Consider the following 20,977-nt stretch of genomic DNA (forward strand, 5'->3'; position numbering starts at 1 on the left):
ATAAACTTCCCAGTTTCTCTACCGCCAACTATTCACAAGAACTTCAAACGTTCGAGATCCAAACCAAGAGGAGATCATCATAAGCCAGACATTTCGCTCCGATCGTAAACGTACTCCCTGGAGTCGCTCGAACTGGTGGGCGATCTTCTTCCGGTGAAGTCGCGGAACTCTGTCGACGTTCCTGAGGACGAGTGCTGCGGCGATCGTCTTCCGCTGGTCCCTGAGTCTCTTGCCTCGTGGCAGGCATCACGGACATTTGCCAGGTCAACGTTGGCAGTAGTTTTTGCTTCTTTGGCGGGAGATGGCGGCGGAGACGTTGGTGGCGATGGTGAGGGACTTCCTGCACGACCAGAACTGTAGCACACGGCTGCCTTCCGCAAAGTCTCCCTGCACAGCTCGGAGAACATGCTGCCTCCCCCATGGCCGTGGCCCTTGCGGACCACCCGTTTCCTTCGTTAGCTTCTTCCTTGCTGCCACGCACCACTCAGAACTCTAGTTACGCGTTGTCTTCTCGTTCACCAATCGCGATCACGCGCGTCAGTCATTCTGCTCGTCGGGAACCCGTAGCTTGCGGTCCGACCGTCACGTTCGACACTACATCGTTACTCGCCGCATCTAAGCCTGAGAGATTCGCATCTAATCAAACATCAGGAATTCAAGGGAACTCTCGAGCGACCTTCCACGATCCAAGCTCTTTCTACAAACCCACACTCTACAGCAGAATTTTCTCACGTCGCACTATACTAAATCCCTCAAAAGCAACCCTCAGAAAGCATCAAGTATCGGACATAACAGCCAAAGAAACATCTCAGCGAAGCCAAGGCTAGAACCTCACCGACGAGGAGCACGAAAATAGCCAAGCAGATAAAAACTTTAAGGCGTGACGTTCGTTCTGATTTACTTCTTCAGGGTCCCACCGCGAATCCCCCGACGGCATATCTGAAGCACAGCGGCGTAAACACGTTTACGCGAATCCTGGATAAGGGAAAGCCGATTCGGAGGCGAGTCGCCGGCTGTTTCCATAAAGCACGACGAGCGTGCTGGCCGAGGAGGGAAACGATATGCCCGGAAAACGGTGTTAGTCAACGTGGTGGTCTGAGGGAACGTTATGCCCCGGCGTAGGCCGCAATAAAAACGTCTGGCCGGGTGCCAGCCGTTTGAAAATTTACAGCCGACCCTCGGCCACGACAGAGCCGACAACGCGAACTGTCGTGAGCCTAGGATAAAGTTGGAGCCACCAGCGCGCACGGAAGTTCATCGCGTCGCACGGAGCCTAGTTTGCATTATGTCCAAATAATTCCAGCCGTGAGTGCTATTAATTCACCATCGCTATGGCAATAATCTGCGAGGCACCTGCGAGTCTATGTTTCAGATAACAGAGTATTGCGACACTCGCCGTTAGACTCGTTTCCAGGCGAAGGTAGGAAGTTGTATCTCGTCTTCTTTTATAATTCTGATGCACGAAGGGAGCGTATTTGGATTTCGTTTCGCAGTGAAATTGTATAAATGTAAACAGCCAGAACCACTGGGCTCGTGCTGCAGCTTGAACAGTGGAGATAGAGTAAATATGTGGAGATCATGTGGAGAGCTTTCGACGATGAACGAATGAGATTGTCGGCCGTTTCTGAATGGATATGAAAGATACTATTGGGAGGAGATAAGTTTGAATTCGGATTTATTGGCAGTGTGATTTGAGATAGGGCACCCTGCAGATTTAAGCTCAACAGTGAGCTTTCAATAGCGTTCAATGAATTTGACAATCATCAGCGAATATCATATTGAAAATTTCCAATTAGCAGAATTCGAAGCCGTGAGCCAAATACGCAACAAAATTATCCAAAGTAATTCTCACTGCGGGGCCAATTCGCGATTAAGCAGAAACAATGACGCGTCACTGAGCGCAAACAGCGGGATTGCTGGAATGCAGCTGACGCGTCGCGTTAATCAAAACGTTATCCGCTGCTCTATAATCGGCTGCGACCGGAAGGCTAGATATCTCTGTCGGGATTGCCACTTGCCCGGAAATTCTCGAGGCAATTGTCGGTTTAACTGTCGGTGCACCCAGACAATACGTTTCCGATCGCTCTATAGTCTCTTCAGTCGCGATCGTTTGAGGGCTTTCTCGAGAACTCTTTCGCGGGGAAACCACTCGTCGAAACACGCGAATTTCACGGCGCGTCCTCTCCCTTCGATTCGACGACGAATCAGGCCGGATTCCTGTGGCGCGGACGAGAATGCACGACCACCCTCGTCGCCTCGTAAAAACGTCACTTTGGCCGGCGGTTTAGCCGCGCGTGAAACGATCATCGGATTATCGCGTTTTTTGGTGCGGACTCGCTTAACGACTGCCCCTCGAGCCTGGCCTGGCGCATACTCGCGTCGAATTGGGGAGGATCGCGACCAGCAACCTTCACGACTTAATGGAAATCCCCGATTCGGGAGGATTGCAGCGTGTCGCTGACGTCGATGACATGAGTACTGTTGCCAACTGCCTGCAACTATCAAGTGAACCTATAGAGCGAATCGAAAGGGCGACTTAACCGCAAATAATGACGTTTTCGACTTGGCCAGGGTAACGAGAAAATTGTCTTCGGTTTCCTTTCACCGTTTGACAGATATCGAGGGCAATTCCGATGCGACACGTCGAGATACGATTTGACATAAATTCGAGAAGAGACAAGCGCGATGGAGCGTCGAGTGATTCGTCTTGCTGCAGATCGGCAATCCACGCGCTCGAAAACAGGTTCATCGATGAACCGACTTTACTAGATAGCAAACGAATCATCGAGCTTCCGTCAGCTTTAGAAATGGAGCACAATGGTACTCCTGATGTCTGGCACCTATAGCGGTACATTCATTCTCTGAACACGCACGCCAACCGTGTAATTCATCGAGTAACATGTAAGACGCGATTGTTTTTTCCCGCCGATGAATAGCCTCTAACTCTACCTATCGTTCATGTGTTGCCACTGCGAATCACTTGCTTCGCGGTTAATCGATCACGTTTAATGTGCGAACGACGTTGAAATAAACGTTCCATCCATAGAAATCGAATCGAAGGGCTTTTAATTCTGGTTCTAAATGAACTGACGATGCTTTTCACGAACACGTCGATGCAGTAAAACGTTGGAAACGCGAGACTTGTCCACTCGCGATTCAATCGATTCGCTAATTAAAGAAACGATGTAAAGCATGCCGAGGGGAAACACATGGATAACGAGTTTCGCGGTTGAACCAATTTCGGGACACGTGGGGAAAGGGGTAAACGAGCGATGGGCGAAAAACTGAAACGCTCATAGACCGAGGATGCCACCGCAGCCAGATCCCACAAGCCTCAACTAATTTAATGGCCTCTATTATTCGGTGAGCACCGTGAGAATCGCCGTTCGTTGGCTGCTTAATGCCACACGTTACCTACGGAAAGGATGGGTCGTGCTGCCTCGGTATGCGCCGATGTGTAATTCGCTCCAGTATTAATTACATTAATTACCCGCTACTGCTAGACGAGTTTTTAAATATTATTTATAAACGAGCCTGACACAGGCGGAAGCTCGACAACGCGCTTCGCTAATTGTCAGGTATCTACGGTGATGATTACCTGCGCCTCGAAGTCACTGAAGATAAATTGCCAGTTCCAGTTACTGCTCGATAGTTGTTAAGGGAAAAAATATCGCCGAGGACGAGATAGATAGTAACCGCGTGATCGGAAATCCACGTACCTTCTGCCTGGAATGGTTTATGCAGTTTATTACTCTAACGTAGAGAAAATATGGCTTTGAATTTAGAATTACATCAGAGATTGATATATTCGAGGATCACTTTATTAGACATGAATTGTGTAAAAAAGTAGAGAACTAGAACTAAGTGAAGATTTGCAAAACAGGGCTTCAATCATTCCGACTTCGTCCCCAGACGTATGAAGATTAACGGAACGATCGTGACACTTTAGCTGTACAGCTAGCCAGTACCCATCCACGTGATCGAAACCTTCTCCTCGAACACTGAGACTGCTGAGTCGCAAAATAAATCTGGAGAATCCACGTCAGTGTTTCTCGGATAAAAGCGTGAAAGGAAACCTGAAAGCGAGGTAGGAGGATTGTGGAAGAACCTCGGCATACAGTACACTTCACAAGAGCTGTTAAACCCTCGATCCCCTCGGTTTGCACACAATCTCTCCCCGGCCGCAAGAATATCCAATAATAACACCAGATGGAGGTGGAACGTCTGCGGCGAACGCATAAAAAGTCAACACTTCAACGAAGGAGAAACTCGCGAGCAAAACGACTACGCAACGAACTCGATACCATCACCCACGTGATCGAAATCTTATCTTGAAAGTTATATTAAATATCGACAGGAAACGTCCCCCATCGCTGTACTCCTAACAACCCTCGAGAGGAAGCTAGAAACAGCACCTAAACCACCTAACGAAGTTCACGGAAGTTTAATCCTCCGCCTCAGCCAACAAACACACGATCTTTGCTCAGTATCCAATGTTAACACTAGGCAGGAGCAAAACGTTCAGGCAGGCGCGTGAAAAGTCAACACCTCGAGGACAGAGCAGGAACGAAAACGACGATGCAACGTGGAGAGGAAAGAGCCTGGCAGGACACGGTCGCTCGAGGCAGGAACTCGGATCGCCACGCGTGTCTTCGGCAAGGATCCGCGAAGGAATAGCAAAAAAGGGGTGCAGGAAGCGCACCTCGTCGACGCGGCGGCAGGAGAGAGCGCGCGTCCTCGTGGCGACGCGGCACGTCATCCCGGCCAGCGGGCGGACAAACTCGAGCATACAGAGGGCGAATACGCACGAGTCGGATCACCTGTACACCGCACGGTCTTCAGGCGAGAACTGAGCCCGCGAGGGAGGGAGCAGGAGAGGGAGAGAGTGAGAAGAAGCGAGACGATGGAACGCTAGGTCGAGGGGGGAGGGCGCATCGCATATCGCGTCGCGTCGCGTCGAAGCAACCCCTATCCGAAGGTTCGCGGTGGTGGAAGCACGGCAGACCGTGGAGGGGAGCGCAGGCAAGCCGAGCCGCGAGGCCCAACGCGCGCTGCTCGGTTAGTACGCGCGTAGCGGCCCGAGGGAGGGAACCAGAGGGTTGCGGTGGAGGCCGAGCGCAGAGAAGGGAGGCTCTGCTGCCGGCGAGCACGCAACCCCCTTGCCCTTTGCCACCGGCTACGCGACGCCTCCTACCCTCCTCGCGGTGGCGCTGCTGTTGCATCGATCAGCCGTGCGCCGCCACCTCCGACACTCCCGAAATGGTCAACCCTCCACCTCTGCTTCCTCCCTCTGCCCCTCGCCACCCTGCCGCCCCTATCCGCCGACTGCGTGTGCAGCACACGACACCTCCGCTTAGCCGCGCGCACCGGCTCTAATTCCGTCGTTGATCTTCCGTCCTCCTGCCAGCTGACCCATCCCCCCCCTCTCACCTCTTCCTATCCTTATCGCCCCTCAAAACTTCATCACGGTCGCGCAACGCTGATTTATTACATTCCTCGCTCCCTATTTCGTTTTCCCTGTGTCCCCCTGCCCCCCCTGGACCCGCCGCGTCGCGGTTAAACAGCCGGGGGCGGATGTTTTCGCGTTGCGGGGGTGGTTCTCGCGCGTCGGTGACCTTGAATTGGGGGACTGAAGAGCGTGTGCACGCTTCGATTCGATGCCCGCGGATCGTTGATCGACCGCGACGCCTTCGCTTCCAGATTCCCCTTGGGCTTCAGATGTTTTTAGAAGCAGATCTAGGGGATAGTGGGAGGTACAGGGTGTGACCTTGACAGAGGCGGAGGAAGGTTGGAATTCGGGAGGTAGTGGGAACCTTTTCGCTCTGGAACGGAGGGAGACGCAGTCGGTGTTTTACTGAACGGTGTCCTCTCTCTTTCTCTCTCTCTCTTGCTCTCTTCTCATTCCACGTGACCGCCGCCACGAAGTTCTAGGGGATCGATAACCTTGAAGACGTAGAATCCTCGACTTCCATGATGTGATCCTGAGCATGTGGACTTTAAGGAGCAACGAAACAGTGTTCTTCATTCTTTTCTTCTGGAGAAGAATCTTGTTGATGTAATGGTGAAGTTGACAGTATAAGAGACCAAACATTGAATACTATCTTCTTCAAGTGCTTAGATACCTATGGAGATTTCTGTACTCTCTCGATGACCTATCATTTTCGTATTATACGTTGGTTTCATACAGAGTTACAGAGATCGTTCGACCGAATTCACATGTGATCAGAAAAAAGGCAGAGTCTCGGGTAGCATGCTTTCGCGATAATAATAAAACTGGGAGTCGGTATTCCAATAATAACGCCGATAGTACCGTAGCATCGGAAGCAAATATTCCTTTTGGACCGATGGAAATTTTCAATTCGCTTGCTAGCGTTCCAATAGTTTCTGCCCTCTCGATCGAAGAACGATGGAATTTTTGCAATGGCCACGATTAGGTTGTACTTCTAGCGTTTTCGACCGATTTCTTAGTGCACCTATGCAATCGCCGATTCCTCGATATCCTGATATCGATGTGGGCAGTCTATCTCACATTGCATTCGATGAACTCTAGGTTAGGTCTGGAGCACATAATTCAAGGAGCCTCCGTCCATCGAAAATTAGTATTGGAAGGTATTCAAAATTCAGCTACTTAATCTTAATTTATAGGTCAATCCTACCAAACCAATTTGATAATTTTGGAAACTTTCTAATCTGAATCCAATTCTGACTTCATCGAATAATTAAATAGAATAATTTTAGCTGTGGAATTTTTACTTTTCTGTGCACTGTGAATTGTTCATAGAATCTATCTGATCTGAGACGACCACCATCCTCAATGTCTCGGCACGTCTGTTCAACTCATCCACATTGCTCTCGTGAGTGACATGGCTGGATTCCACATACGAGTCCCCGAAATTCCGAGCGTGTCTAGCAGGAGTGCCTCTCGACGAGGTCCATTTCGAGAAACCGGAGTAACCAGAGCGCAAGACAAAACGTTACATGCTCCAGCCAGGAAATATACGTTTAAGCCCTTTAATCTCTCCTTTTCTTATTTCACCACCGTGGAATTTCTGGAGATGGGTTACTTTCCACGATCTTTGCCCTAATCTTCGTCCTGATCCTCGCCCTAGCGGAGGAAACTGGCGAACACCCTCGCTTGGAAATAATTAGTTCCATCTCCGTCCGGTTAAATATTTATCTAAGAATGTTTCTTGGCGTTGCTTTCAGAATTTTCATACCAGCCATTCTTTCGCTGTTTGAAGGTGAATTTCATCGAGATTCAACTCCAACGAGTCCTCGAGTTCTGCAAACTGATGAAATTAGCATTGCTCTGCAGTAGCGTCGATAACTTCAATAGCACACAATTAATTGCAGAATATGAATTTCTCTGCCTGGGACGGCATCCAAGAATGGGAAGCGTGATTTCGCTGGAAACCCTTGTTGTGTACAAATGAGAAGTGGAAGGAGCGTTCGATGAAAAATCGAGAGGCACCGCCACCACTTAACGGTGTTTTCCTTCCCATCATTCTCTTAGTTTTCGTTTCGATCGGCTCAAGTGGTCTCTCGAATCGGAAGCTCTCGCGAGGCGGTTCCGCGATCAGATTCCTCGTTGCATCGAGTTTCACTTGCACTCTCGCTCCCGTGCCCGAGTAATCTGATTTAATGCACCCACTTAAATTCCGTACAACGTACCGAAGGATTCAGCGCGCAATTTCGAGCAGAGCACTCTATACACGTTCCCACCGTCTGTTTTCCGACCATCGATTTCCCATTTCCTTCGGCCCACACAGTTCTACCCTAATCCCCCTAATTAAGGCTGGAGCGCGGCAAAACGGCCGCGTTATCTTCCTGCGCGTATCGATACTTTCCCCCATGGACTTCGCTGGACGTATGCTCGGATTCCGCGCTATCGATTTCACGTTCTCGCGATCTGCGTGCACGCTTGCCAATAAAAAAATAGCTGAATAGCTATCGTTCCTCCATTAGTAGCTGGTCGGCCAATCGATACTACTCGCCCCGCTGCTCGTTCCTTCCCTTCTGCGACTCATTCTTTCGCTTTCTCTCCCTCTCGCCTCTTCACGTAATCGTTAATTCCTGGAATATCCGAGTTCCGCGCGGCCCCCATATTTGTCGCGCTTACGTACACCGACTGACTCTCGTCGGCTGGCTTTCCTGAACTTTCTCGCTCTTCTTTCTCGACTCGCTGCGAGCAGCGCGGCTATTAGTCGCGTATGTCGCCTGCCACGTTTCATTTCAATGGCACCCAGCTGCCAGCGGCTCGAGCGTCTTCCGTATCCTTCCTCAGCTCCAGTTTGCCCATTTCCCAGCTCTCGTTTGTCTACGTCGGCGTCTGGAGACCGACGTGGATTACACGATACCGCACGCTTCCTATTTCAAGATCCACTGCGTTCCAATTGTATTGGGGAATACTGCGCACGTGGGAGATCGCTCGATTGCTTTCCAGATTTCTGGGGTACCGTTTGCCCTAATTCATTTTTCGTATACTGTGTTCTAATTCTCGAAGGAATCGGGTTGAATAATGGGGAATAATAGGTAGAATTTGTTGTTGAGCATCAAGTTGCTTCGAGAGTACTAGGTTTCTTTCCCTGACAGAAGTAGAGAGAAGTCCAATTTGAGAAACAAAGGAGAATTACCTTGAGGGTCCTCCAGTTATTGAAAAGAGCACAAGATATCTCGAGACGAGTTCATAATCTTGCAAATGCGATTTCCTGCACTTTGTACTGTAATTTCCAATTTCTAACGAAACAGAAGAAAGTCTTGTTTTAGCGAAAAGGTACAGAGGTGTTCTATCAACGCTTCCGTGCTTCAAAATTTAGATTCCTTCGCACGAGTTCCTCCGTCTACTTCCGCGAAGCCTAATACTTCGATTCGGCCTGATTTATCGTTCACTGTGCCTTGATTACGCTGGCGAAATGCATTCCCGAAGTGGACGCGGTTGTTGGACGTAGGCCAGAATGATATTTCGACGATGAGCCACGTTTCCCTCGTAGCGTGTCAGGTCCACGAGTAGACGAGCCAGGGGCAGAAGAAGTCCTAAAAAAATTGAAACTGCCTGGCGTACGTGACTCTAGAGTGGGCTGAGCGGTGTCTTCGCTCGAGTACATAAATAACAGATGATTCGTTGCCCTGGTGAAACCACTAGGATATACCTAGCAGAAGTTTGGACAAGGGTGAGCGAGGTTCTTGGACGTCCTGGAGTTCTAAATGTAATTAATAATAAATATAGAAATATGTAAAATACACGAATTGCAAATACTGAGATTTTTTAAATATCTTGAAGTTGCAGAATTCTTAATATTCCTAAAAAAATTCTCAAGAAATTTACTTGGCACTTTGATACAGCATTCTGTTCAAGTCCACGTTTCTCCAAATTTCAAGGTCCCACGCTCATTCTAAACGAGGCTGTAGCGAGATGTATCTCTAGTATTGCAGTTCTAGTTAAGTTCAAAAGACAAACCAACGACCTTTACAAATTCTCGGCCACGATGAATCGATGGTGGAGCAAGCAAAAGGGTAAGAAAAGACGGAAACAAGTGCAGAACATGTACGATCCAAGGATTTTTCCTTGGATACAACACTGTCCCTCCCATAACCATTGCAACAGTCGCTACATCGCGTCAGCAAATGTCGAACGAACGACGAGAGTTTCCCAGCCGTTCATCGTATTTTTCCCTCGGATTTCAGGCAGGGATAAAAATTTTCGAACGCAGCGCGATTGATACAAAGCGCTGCACGAATCACACGAAGGAACGTTGATGAAATTGGCAACGGACGTACCTCCCCTCGTCATAGAACGCACGGGTGCACCCTATGAACCCGATAAACGAATTTCAGGTGAAAGCATCGCTCGATGGGGTATCAGATCCGTCTAGAAGTCGAAGGTCTGTCGGTCTACTGCCATCGATCGTCGTCCATACATTCCGCGATATTGCCGGTTCAATCTCCGACACGACTGGTGCTCAAGGGTCGGCGTAGATCATCGATTATCGATCGCGAATTCGAACTAGGGGAATACTTTTCATTCGCGCGACGCGGAGAGCTCCCAAGCCAAAATTGCACGCCGACTTTCGCTGTAATTCATTTCGCTCGCCGGATTGTTGGCTTTGGACCGACGATTCGAGTCCTGGGAGTCCTCGACGCGGAGATTTAAGGCAGTTCCACGGGGAAAAATTGCGAGATTTGGTCCAGCTTGGTTTTCAAGAGGGACCACCGCCCTGAGCTCGAGTGCACATGAAATATGGCAAGACTGTAGTAATATTTTTTTCCCAGAATCAACGAAACTTGTAAAGTGAAACTTCGTTTTCGCAATATTTGTCTGAGATGAATCGTCGCTAAAGTGCTGCACTCCCAAGCTTCCCTTTGCTCCCTGAAATTCACGAAATACTCGTTACTTAGCCAAGCCATGGATCAACATCGAGCAAGGGTTCCTTCAACTACGTTGATCGAGGGCGAAATTTCGCGAAGCAAGAACAATAAGACGGACGGACCCTTTCGAGTCTGGGAACCACGAATAGTCGAAAAGTCCATTGGAAATGCTTCCACGGAATGGTCAATGGTTCCATGGAACTCGAGTTTCCACGTTGCTGGCATTAACGATCGGACGTATCGCTCGTTACCGCAGCCCCCTTTATCGTTCCCGAGATTTATGTCAAGTGTATCGAAGGACTCGGGCATTTTTATTCGATCGAGATAACGTCGACACCGCAGCTCCTTTGTTCCCGCATCGTAGCCGATTCTGCGGACCACACCGCGACCGGTTATCGAGAGTTATCGAGCACTGGAGCTTTCCTTGGGACGTTCGCGAGCCAAGGAACCTCGCGCTCGCCGATGTCACGGTTCGATATACCTGTATCGTTCGCCAGAAACGATAATCGTATCGTCCAGGCGACTTACTTCTTCCACCTATCGGCTCTTCTATTCTGGTTCTTTCGATTCATTTAGACTTGTCGAGGCCTTTGTCTCTTGAGATGTTCTTTGCGAGATGAGGAGGAAGCGAGCGTGAAAAGGGTGTTGTTTCATCTTTGAAACTTCGATTGTTCTTGGCTGATAGACGAAAATAGTAGTAGATATAAAAATGGAGGTGTTTCATATGTCTTCGTGGGGCAGATTTTTGCAGATGTAGTGCTTCTTCAAATTCAATTTTAATTTTAGGTACCTTAAGGCAGTGAAACTCTAGGTTCGATTTACGGTTTGCTGTTGCGTCATATCTGTGATGTAACTACTCAAACGTAGTGCAACTACTGTGCATTAGCAATATGCGCAGAAGTGGTGATTTCTGGAACAGTGTTAATGTTATACAATTCTCTGATAGAAGAAAAAGGTAGAAAACAATTTCAGGGAAATTAGTTCCAGTTTCCACAGCGTAATAAGTTAAGATCCTTGTCGTCGACGAGGCGGGATACGTCTTGCTTAGTTGGAGAGCGTCAGGGTTGCGAAAAAGGAGTCGACAGTGGAACATCACTAAATCTACCAGTCGTCCAACGACTTTTTCAGCGCCCACTTGGAACCGTACCAATGGAATCTCGCTGCTACATGCGGCGAATGGAAAAAAGCGTACAAACTCTCTGCTACAACGAGGAAAAATTTTATTACCCTCCCGCGGGTCTTAGCTCTGTTTTCCGAGCGTATTAAGGAACGATCGCGAACTGCTCATAAACGTGTGTCGACTCGAAAATTTGGCTTTACTTCAAAACGAGTCACTAGCATTCGCGGTTCTCCTTTACGAATAACTTCTATACGTAGAACTGTTTAGAAAAATCGAGTCTACAGAACTCTCAGGTTTAAAGTGGAAACAGTCCTACATATGTAGGCAGAAATTTTTACGCGCAGAAAAGTCACCACAGTTGTGTAACTTTTGAAACTCGATTGCCGATGTCCTCAGGCAAGCCGAAAGTTTCGAATTCGACGTTCTTCCGTGTTGCATACTGTAAGTCGTGAACGAAAGTCTGCGATGTTGAGACGAATGCTCTTGGTACCAGGAAACTAAATTTTCGTTTCCAGAAACATTTGGAAAGTTGTTGATTCTTCAATTAACAGAGACGAAAAGTTTCGAAAGCTGGTTACAATCGTGATTACTTTTCTTATATTCGAAAAGGATGCTTTGTTCCCAAGGTGACAGACTTCGCGATCTACCAAGATGAATCGTCACGAAGTTTTCTCTATCCACGAGTTTCCTTTCGGCGGCGACAGTGACTTGTGAAAATCGCGACCCATGAAGTTTTGGAAAAGCGAAGGAAACTTTTCCTCAGCATAGTATCTTAAAAAAGTAACAAGGAAACTTCATGAACGCTTTTCTATTAAGACTTTAAAATTCTGCTGAAGTAAATTATGGTCAGCAACATTTTCAATTACGGTCATACGAAAACATGAATATCAATTGTAGCATCTCGCACAAAAGGCTCGTCGACACAAAACTCGGAGGAAGTAATTTACGGTACCCAGTTTCGAACAATCCACGCGCGTTGAACCGCGATGCCATCGAATTGTCACCTTTCCAATTACAATTTCCTCGTGAAAACCCACTTCCAAGGACGCGATGATACTAAGTCTTACGGGAAGCTTTCACAAACAGTCCACAGAAGTTTATAATGGAGGATAAAAACGTGGCGGAAGGCAGAACTAATTAGATTCGTCTGATTTTCAAGGCGAGCGATATGGAAAGTATTCGATTCGGGAGTCGGATTCGATGAAAGGGATGAAAGCTCGACCCCAGGCAGACGACGATCCAGGATAATCTTTCAGATCCGTTTATGGGAAGGATGGATTTCGATTCAGCGCGGAAGGTCTCGCGAGATATTGTGTCCTCGTTTGCGATTCACGAATTCCAGCCGCGCTAACAATGCCTGGATTAAGATGCATAAACGAAGCATCGGACCGTCCCGTTTCCCATTCAGCGAAGATGAACTTACACCACCCTTCCTCTCGGTGTACGAGCGGCGCAAGGCGCATCTCGGTTTCCACGCGGCTTGAATAGCCACGCGATAAGAATAAACGCTCGTATCACGGCGAGGCGATCGCCGCCTACGAAATTACTCCTTCATTTTCATCCTATAGCGAGAATATCATTGGCTTCTCTGAGGCAATCAAGCGACGACTATGATACGTCCGTGAATTAGGCTTTTCTTAGAGGCTATAGGAGGAATCACGAGCGACCTTATGTCTGAGAAGCGAAATCGATAAATAAACGGGTCGATGAAGGGAATTCTTTTCTGGAGAATTTGACGAGCATGTTTTTATTTATATACGTGTGTAATAGTACTGTAATTGAGTTTCATTGAAAAGATTTAAGAGATTTACTGTTCCAGTTGTCGATACTATTACTTGGGGTTGATAGAAAGGGTTAAGATATAGAAGAACATGGACTATGTACGTCTGTTCCATATTTCCATTCCTTAGTATATACCCTCCAATTTAAATAACTCGTTCAATATCTCAACTCGACTTTCCTCGACAGTGTTTCTACGAATATGGGTAACAAAGACTATAATTTACATGTTCAATAAAGACCACCCACTGATCTTGAAACCGGCGCAACTAAGCGACTCAATAAAAATGCCATGAAAATTCTGTCACAGACTGCACCTCCAACGGCGCAGAAAGGTTCGTCGACGCCGTAAGCGTTAAAGACGCCGTATGTTCAAATCGCTATAACAGTTTATGGCAGCAGGAACGGAAGTTACGTGAATGAAACCAGCACTACATGGAACTCTCGACTCCATCGTGTCATAGTCCTCGTAAGAACCGCCCGATCTCACGGTGTCCGTGGTCGCGACCAGGCGACCGATGAATTATTCATCAACGTTAGATTCCAGATAAATTTCCGGCAAGGAAATTACTTTCGCGGTCAAATCGGTTGTAAAAGATCTACGGTGGGTGTCGACGATCTACGCCAATCGAGCTGCCGTCGAATGAATAAAAATATTCGAACGTTATGGCTGAACGGTACGTAATAAGATCACAGGAAGACACGGGATAACTGCGTTAGCCGCGTTTCACGTGGAAACGGGCCGCAATTTCCGTAGCAGATCGTTAGAAACAGCCGACTCTGTGTTTCGGCTGTCTGGGTGGCTTATCTCGCGGATAGGCGTCAATCATCGTGCCAATCGTGGCCTCTACCAACGTCCATCAGTCGAACAATACTTTCCACAGTATCCCAGCGCACTAGGAATGTTCACGATTTCCATGGAACCTATAGAACTTTGAGGAACGTCGATTTTATTGTAATATTAATCGTCGACGCGGGGAAGCGACGACGAGGCGTTCAACTGCGCGCTGTCATCCCCTCTAAAGATAAATTGACAAACCTACCGTGCACGGTTAAACACGATTCCATGTGCTGGTGAATGGGACGACAAAAAGATAAAATAACCTCGGTAATATAGTTTCGAGTGGAGCGAGGGAGAACATCGCGGGACTGACTCAGCGATAAGGTATCTTAATCTCGCTCGCGATTATTTCCAATGGCGGAGCTCGTAAATTTTACCGGATAAAATATGAGTGGAGCATTACGCGTGTACCAACAATGACTGACGAGTCGGTGAACCACTTTTATCGGCGCGTTCTTATCGGGAACTAAACGTCGCGAAATTTCGCGTGAATCGAGCACGCGTTTCTTTTTTATGCTCTCTTTTTCTGGCTTGTTCGGTAAGTGTGCTCGACTGAAATTTCCGAGGTGCCGCTGAGAGTCTCTGCGATCAGATTTCAACGTTCCCTTATGGATGGACTGATTTCGCAGCGTTCCACGTTTCAGTTTCGTTATCCTACACCCCTCAGACAACAAAGAAACCTTCGACGTGTTCTCTGGATGTGCGAAGTCGGCTACTCGTTTAATGAGACCTTACCTCGGCCTCCGTCGAAATTATCGACCAGAACACGTGTAACGGACTGATCTTTCGTCACAGCCGACGTCAAATATTCGACGAGCTCGAAATTAATTGCTCGTCACGGCCCGTTCCTCTTCACCGCATGGGACACGGGATAAAGTGTCAAGGAGGAGAGCTCCTTCACGCTCGCGAGATCCTCTCGTCCCATCTCGAGCCTCGCGCTTGACAAAGTGCATATGAAATATAACGAGAATATGGGATGTGCTTGCAACCACGCGCAATTTCGCACGAACACGTTATTACGCCCTTCCGGGGGGGAACGATGAGGGACCAACTAACGTGGGTTTCCACTGTTAATCTCCGTCTTCGTCACTCTGCCCCAAAATTCGAGTGTTCGAACACAACTTCAGTTGTGTGGAACAAGAGACTCCTTTCCAACTTTTTCGTGTTTTCGAACTCGTAGGAGATATTAAACGAACTAAAAATCTGATTAGATTGAAAAAAGTCTGAAGACCGTAAAGGACTTAAGATAAATATGAATTTATCAGGGCTATCATAAGCCTGTCATTCAGTTATTATACTCGAAGTCATTTGGAACTGAGAGAATCATTTTTCATCTCTTAATTCTCAAGTTGATCAAACTGATCAGTGTCGCGAACTGTCGAAGACAATTAACCTTTGTGCCTTTAGGATACCCTTTAGGGTAAGACTTTTTACACTACTTTTTATAGATTCATTCGCTGTCTAACAGTAGGTAGTGAGGCCGAGGAGATGCATACAATCGCCAATGCTATCTGTTCGAGTCGCGCGGCAGCGAAGTTTCGTAATTACCCAGTTTCATGGGAGATGTTTAATATTAAACGCGATGACGCGGTGTGAGCGTAATGAATTCATTTATCACGGCTCGCTTATCCCCCCGATCGAGTTTCTGGCGTACAGCAAAGCTGGGTATTGCCACGAGCTTCTTCGTGGTTTCTCTACGTACCGCGAATACCTGGCCGCTGTTCACAACCTCTCTCTATGGCGGAGTACTCACCTGAAACAGAAAGAAAAATCGTCGATGTTATTAAAATGTTCTTCGCGACTTAGCGTCATGTAACGGCTCGCTTTATGCGTCTCGCTGGATACACGCGAATAAAAGGCCTGTTCCTAACGCGCTCGTAAATTCCGTTCCAGAAAGCGCCAGCCATTAATTGCACGCGAAAAAAGCTTGCAGCTGTAACGCGAAAAAGAGAGGGGCGTCGAGCCGTGGAATTTCCACGAATAAGCCTTGGGGCATCGGCAACGAAAAGACTCACGATAATGAACGCGAATATACTATATTTGATCCCTCTACGCGCCGCTTTCGCCAGCGGTAATTGTTAATTACCAGATAAATCAATCCACGCCCCAATTAATGATCCCATCGTGTCTGATTCACGCAATTCCGTCGGTCTATCTCCAACGAAGCTGATTGGCCCGCTACTCGCCACTATGCCATCCCCCAACTGCCCTTTAATCCGTTTTAATCCCCTTTCGACAACGCTAAGCGAACCAACTGCAACTTTTCATTTCCGATCGACATTCCCGTTTGGGACGCTGACCCGAGGGCTTAGTCGTCCCCCTTTCGAACGAAACAAAGAGAGGACAGTAAAAAAGCGAGATCGTAGTAAAATCTTCAAGGTTCGTCAAGTATCGAGTCTCTATTCAGGAGAGGAGAAACGATTCTGTGTATATCGTCAGTCAGCCGTGGAGGTCGGTCTATCATAGGGATCACTGACTCTGATCGACCTCTTCTTTGGGTAAATCTATGAGATAGAACAGAATGGTTTCTGGTTGGGCTGATACCATAATCCCATTTTTGGAGCTACTTTTTTGAAGTATAGAAAAACAGTTTACCGTACTATTTAGTGTGTAACACATACACCTTTTCTTCTACCCCAAGTTTTATTAAAAAGATTGAATCTCCACGCAACAGCCACTCACTAACACATCGTGAACTCCATTATACTTTGCTAGAAATTCTAACCAGGACAAGAATTTCATCTCAGTCTCCCAAAGAGTAACAACTGTAAGCCTTTTCCACATGCAGATGGTCGCCTGAGCGATCGAACCGACAAAAAACTTCGGTAAACGGGGAAAAGAGTGTTCTCACGAGAACATTCTCGCAAATCAAAGAGAACGTCTCGTATCGACAGCAAGCAAATCGACACTTGGGCAACATCGACGGCCATTAGAAAGGGAGGGTGGGGAAGCCGTTTATCAAACACAATTCCACAGGCGTCAGGCTTGCAGACGGACTTTTCAGCGCGTGACATCAGCAGATCTATTAGTCACGGGCCTGGGCGACGAGTTCTTGGGCCGTGTGCGGCAATTACGTCGGATCTGCAAAAGGAAACGACGGCTCCTGGTAAGGACAAACAATGTCGAGCTAACGCTACTTTCCGCGGAAACCTTTCATTACGTTTAACGAGAAAAATCCAACGAGCCAGGTCGTTTAGCGCGGCTTGGCCCGTTACGCGCGATACCTAGCTGCCTTTCCATCGTTCTTAATTGAAGAGTCGAAATACGCGATGCTGGTGGGTGGAAAGAAATCTCTGGAAGCGAGGAATGGCTCGCGAGACGGCCCACGCGTGCGTGGCGGTGCGATTTGTAGCTGAGAATTGAAAAATGTGGAGTGGAAATACGAAAAAGAGAAATCTTCTCTATTTCGAAGCTTCCCTCCCACGGGACAACCTAATTCTGAGATGTTAAATACGAGCAGCACGAATTTGAACCAGCTACTCATTTAAGAGTTCCCAAATTACGTGCACCGTTAATCAGAGAGTTCTCCTTGTAAATCGCCAGCATCGCGTAGAAACACGGATTCACTTCTCAAGTGATCCGAGCTGCTTCGATTCCACCGAGAATACCGAAAGGAATACTGATCGTGGGCGTGCCCTAAGCTAGGCTTAGGGCTTCTCTCTCTCCTGGAATCAGCTAAAGCCTAGCTTAATGATGTATATTCGTCTCCTTTCCGAGGAATGGCGCGGTCGCTAGCGCGACGTCTCCAATTGGAAACATCCAGCAACCCGACAACGAGAATTACACAGAGCATTTTATCCTGGCGTCTAACGAAAGAGAGCCCCTAGCTTTGTTCACGTCCTGGCCCATCAGCCAGTCGATCGTTAACGTCGTAGAAAGTTCGATCGTCATCCTCGATTCATAAGCATATCCGTGAGCGGAATAACGAGCGAATTCGAGGCTTGCTAATCTTGGATGACGCTGCAAGTCGTCGCGTTTCACCTTCGATTTTCTAGAATACGACTACATCTTGGAACGTTCAACAGAAACACGTAAATGACATTATAAGTTAGTTTTAATGGGCTGTAGTTACTGATGTCGCTCGATTTCTATTTACCATTTGATTGAAAGTCTGAACATTAGGCCTTTAGTTATAGACTCACTGTTAAAAACTCCATTTCGCCACTCCCGATGTATTCATCATCTAAATGTGTAAATAGCTGTCGTATTAGCAGATTATCCTGTTAACTGGGTCGCTATTACACAGAAATGTCCATTGCATGTTCCAAAATGTGTATTTGCAAATAATTAAGTTTGGACTCGTGTCAGCTATCACAACATTAAATATATGACCTTGGATAACTATATACTTATAATTAATAAAGTCCAAGGTTAAACTTCTCTCCCTCAACTAACAGACCAAGTGAAACACGCATAATAACAACCTCCCTTTTTTGACTAAATTAGGGTCCCCCAAAAATTGTCCGAAATAAATCATTTGAAGAGCCTCCTTCACGAAGAGCAGCGCCATAAGATGTTCGACGCTGATCGATAGGCGCGTCGCTTCCTCCGTTTATATTTAAATGACCACCGTCTACCGGCAGCGGGCCGACAACTTCTAAATGTACCTTCGTGAAAGTGCACCTTCCGGAGAGGTCGATGTCTTCCGTTCTCCTGAACAGGCAGGTCGTGCGGTCCCAGGTTCTCCCTCGACAGCGAGCTCACCAGGATCCCCCTGAGAGTCGCGAGGGTGCTGCTCGGTATCTCTCTGTTCATATCGCCCGCTCCCATATCATCGGAGGTTCACCATCGCCGACATTGTGGTCACCGTTTACCCACTTCCTATTCGAGGTTCGAGGCACCAGCTTCCCGCATGCCTCGCCACGGAAATCACGTTTCAGCGAAGCCGAGAGATGCGTGGCACGCTTCGACAAACGCGAAGCGACCTGATCTCTATCTCAGTCAGGATCGATACCGCCCTATGCAACACAGATCACACCGCACCACCCCCCGCTTTGCACGCGTACCTCGCCTACAGCGAAATTTCCAGGGAAACTAACGCGATATTAGTCGAGTTTCTCGAGCACGAATGTAGTTCGAAACGACGCAGACTTGTCAGGCAGCGATCGAACGCTGGTACCGCCGCGAGTATCGAGGCACGGTCGAGCGGACGGCCGCCTCTTTTCACCGTGACGTACACGGCGAGGTCGTAACTGGCTTCTTCTTCATAGGCCGGCGACGACGGTCACGAGCGCGCGTTGCGTCACCATGTAAATTTAATCGGCTGTTTAGCAGCTGATGGCTCGCTTTCGACGTGCAGCTAAAGGTCGCGTGCGGCCGGCTCGTCGGGGGAGGCCCAACGATATCGACCTAGCCGCGGCGCTCGCAGCCCGCTCGGAAAATCCACGCCATCGTCGCCGCGTAGAAAGTACCTTTCTCCTCGGGCGATTTAGAAATTCCGTCGGCGCGCTTTTCCCCAGGGGAAACATCGATGGCCGCGCGAGCACGCGACGCACCGTGACCAGAACACTTTGCCCCGATATCCCTTCGAGCACTTGCACCTAGAGCCGCTCGGCCACACACACCACTGGACACTTTCGTCGTGACCTAATTTTGAATTTCCCGCGTAAACACTGCACTCCGTTTTTGGGGATTCTCTTGCGAAGAAATTGGATTTTGACGGCTGAATTTGGTATTTTATGGACGATTCACTAGGCGACACTGATTTTCAAGGGGAATCGCGATGACGTGCAGACAATGCGACGGAACATGCTCGGCCGCGCGACTTGCTCGAGAAGCCACAGGTTCTTCCTCGCTCGCAAGTCTTTCTTGCTCCTTCCTCGAGCTTCTCCCACTCTCCCTCGGTCTGATTCGACGACGGACACTCCGTGGATACGTATGCCTTCGGTAACGTGCCGTGTCTCGCACTCCCGTTTGTCGTACCTGTAGTCAACAGAGTGGGGCAGCTACGCGAGTATTGTATTGTATCGTATCGTGTCCCGATAACACGTGTACGAGTGACTTTTTCTTGGAAGCGTATTTTCGTTTCAATGTTAAATGGTAATAGGTGTTACGATCGTGCTACTCAGTTTCTGGAGCTTCTCTTGGGCAGGCGAAGTAGATTATCCGTTCTTGGTCAGACATGGATTATTGAGAGTGTTACTAGCAATCACAGGATGAAACGTGTATCTTCTGCATTTACATGGTTGTATTCGTTTTTTACTATGGTATTAGGACTAAAAGAAAGCGGTCCATGATTCAGTCTTGGATCTCTAAATCGTGTAACGAAACGCTTCACTGTTCACATTAATCATCCATCTGTTTTTCGCGTCAATTGCGTTGCGTTCCAGAAGATAAATCCTCTCTCTCGAACTGTTACAGTCACGATCAGTAGAACGAATAGCAAGGAGGAACTTAGCCCGATAAATTATTGCTGTTTATAAACTTTTTAGCGCGTATCTGAGTAACCAATGAGTCACAGAGCCAAGAACAATTAAGCTCTGCATATTTCCCAACAAAATCAGTGTTTCACTCCACTACGTGACTTACAGGAACCAAGAATATAAACTCCCAGTGCCATTACAAGCATTTCCGCCAACGCTAAGTCGCTAAAGCGTAAATAGCATTGAAACCTCACCTCACAAGTCGCATTCTCGCATCGAAAATAGTCTAAGCCCATCATAATTGAATATTCCACACAGTTCGAGACAAATCGTGTCTCATTATTTACGCACACCTTCGCGCGCGAACGCAAACAGGTGAGGCGATCGTGCCTCGCCTCGATATTCAAATTGCTTCTACGACTCGTGGCATTGGAGCGTTTTCCTCAATTACGTGGCGTTCGTCACCGCTGTGGAGATAACGATAACGACGCGCTCAGTCGCGAGAAATTC

At 47.9% G+C, this 20,977-nt stretch overlaps 1 protein-coding gene across 20 annotated transcripts in view; it reads right to left on the reverse strand.

The window, feature by feature from the left end:
- The window catches only part of LOC143180955 (uncharacterized), a 150,795-nt gene that overhangs the window by 49,180 nt on the left and 80,638 nt on the right, over positions 1 to 20,977 (reverse strand). For 3 of the 20 annotated variants that reach the window (XM_076381041.1, XM_076381036.1, XM_076381032.1), the window contains exon 1: positions 18,713 to 19,010. The exons of 7 other annotated variants lie outside the window; for them this stretch is intronic. In XM_076381041.1, the coding sequence (XP_076237156.1) occupies positions 18,713 to 18,875 (163 nt within the window). In that variant the 5' untranslated portion in view covers positions 18,876 to 19,010. Of the gene's footprint in view, positions 1 to 114; positions 482 to 15,807; positions 15,859 to 18,712; positions 19,011 to 20,977 lie in introns of those variants that run through there. 10 more of the 20 variants (XM_076381025.1, XM_076381026.1, XM_076381022.1 and 7 more) reach the window with 7 other exon arrangements.

The sequence above is a fragment of the Calliopsis andreniformis genome, chromosome 6 (genome assembly GCF_051401765.1).
Source record: "Calliopsis andreniformis isolate RMS-2024a chromosome 6, iyCalAndr_principal, whole genome shotgun sequence".
In the NCBI taxonomy this organism is placed as follows: Eukaryota; Metazoa; Arthropoda; class Insecta; order Hymenoptera; family Andrenidae; genus Calliopsis; species Calliopsis andreniformis.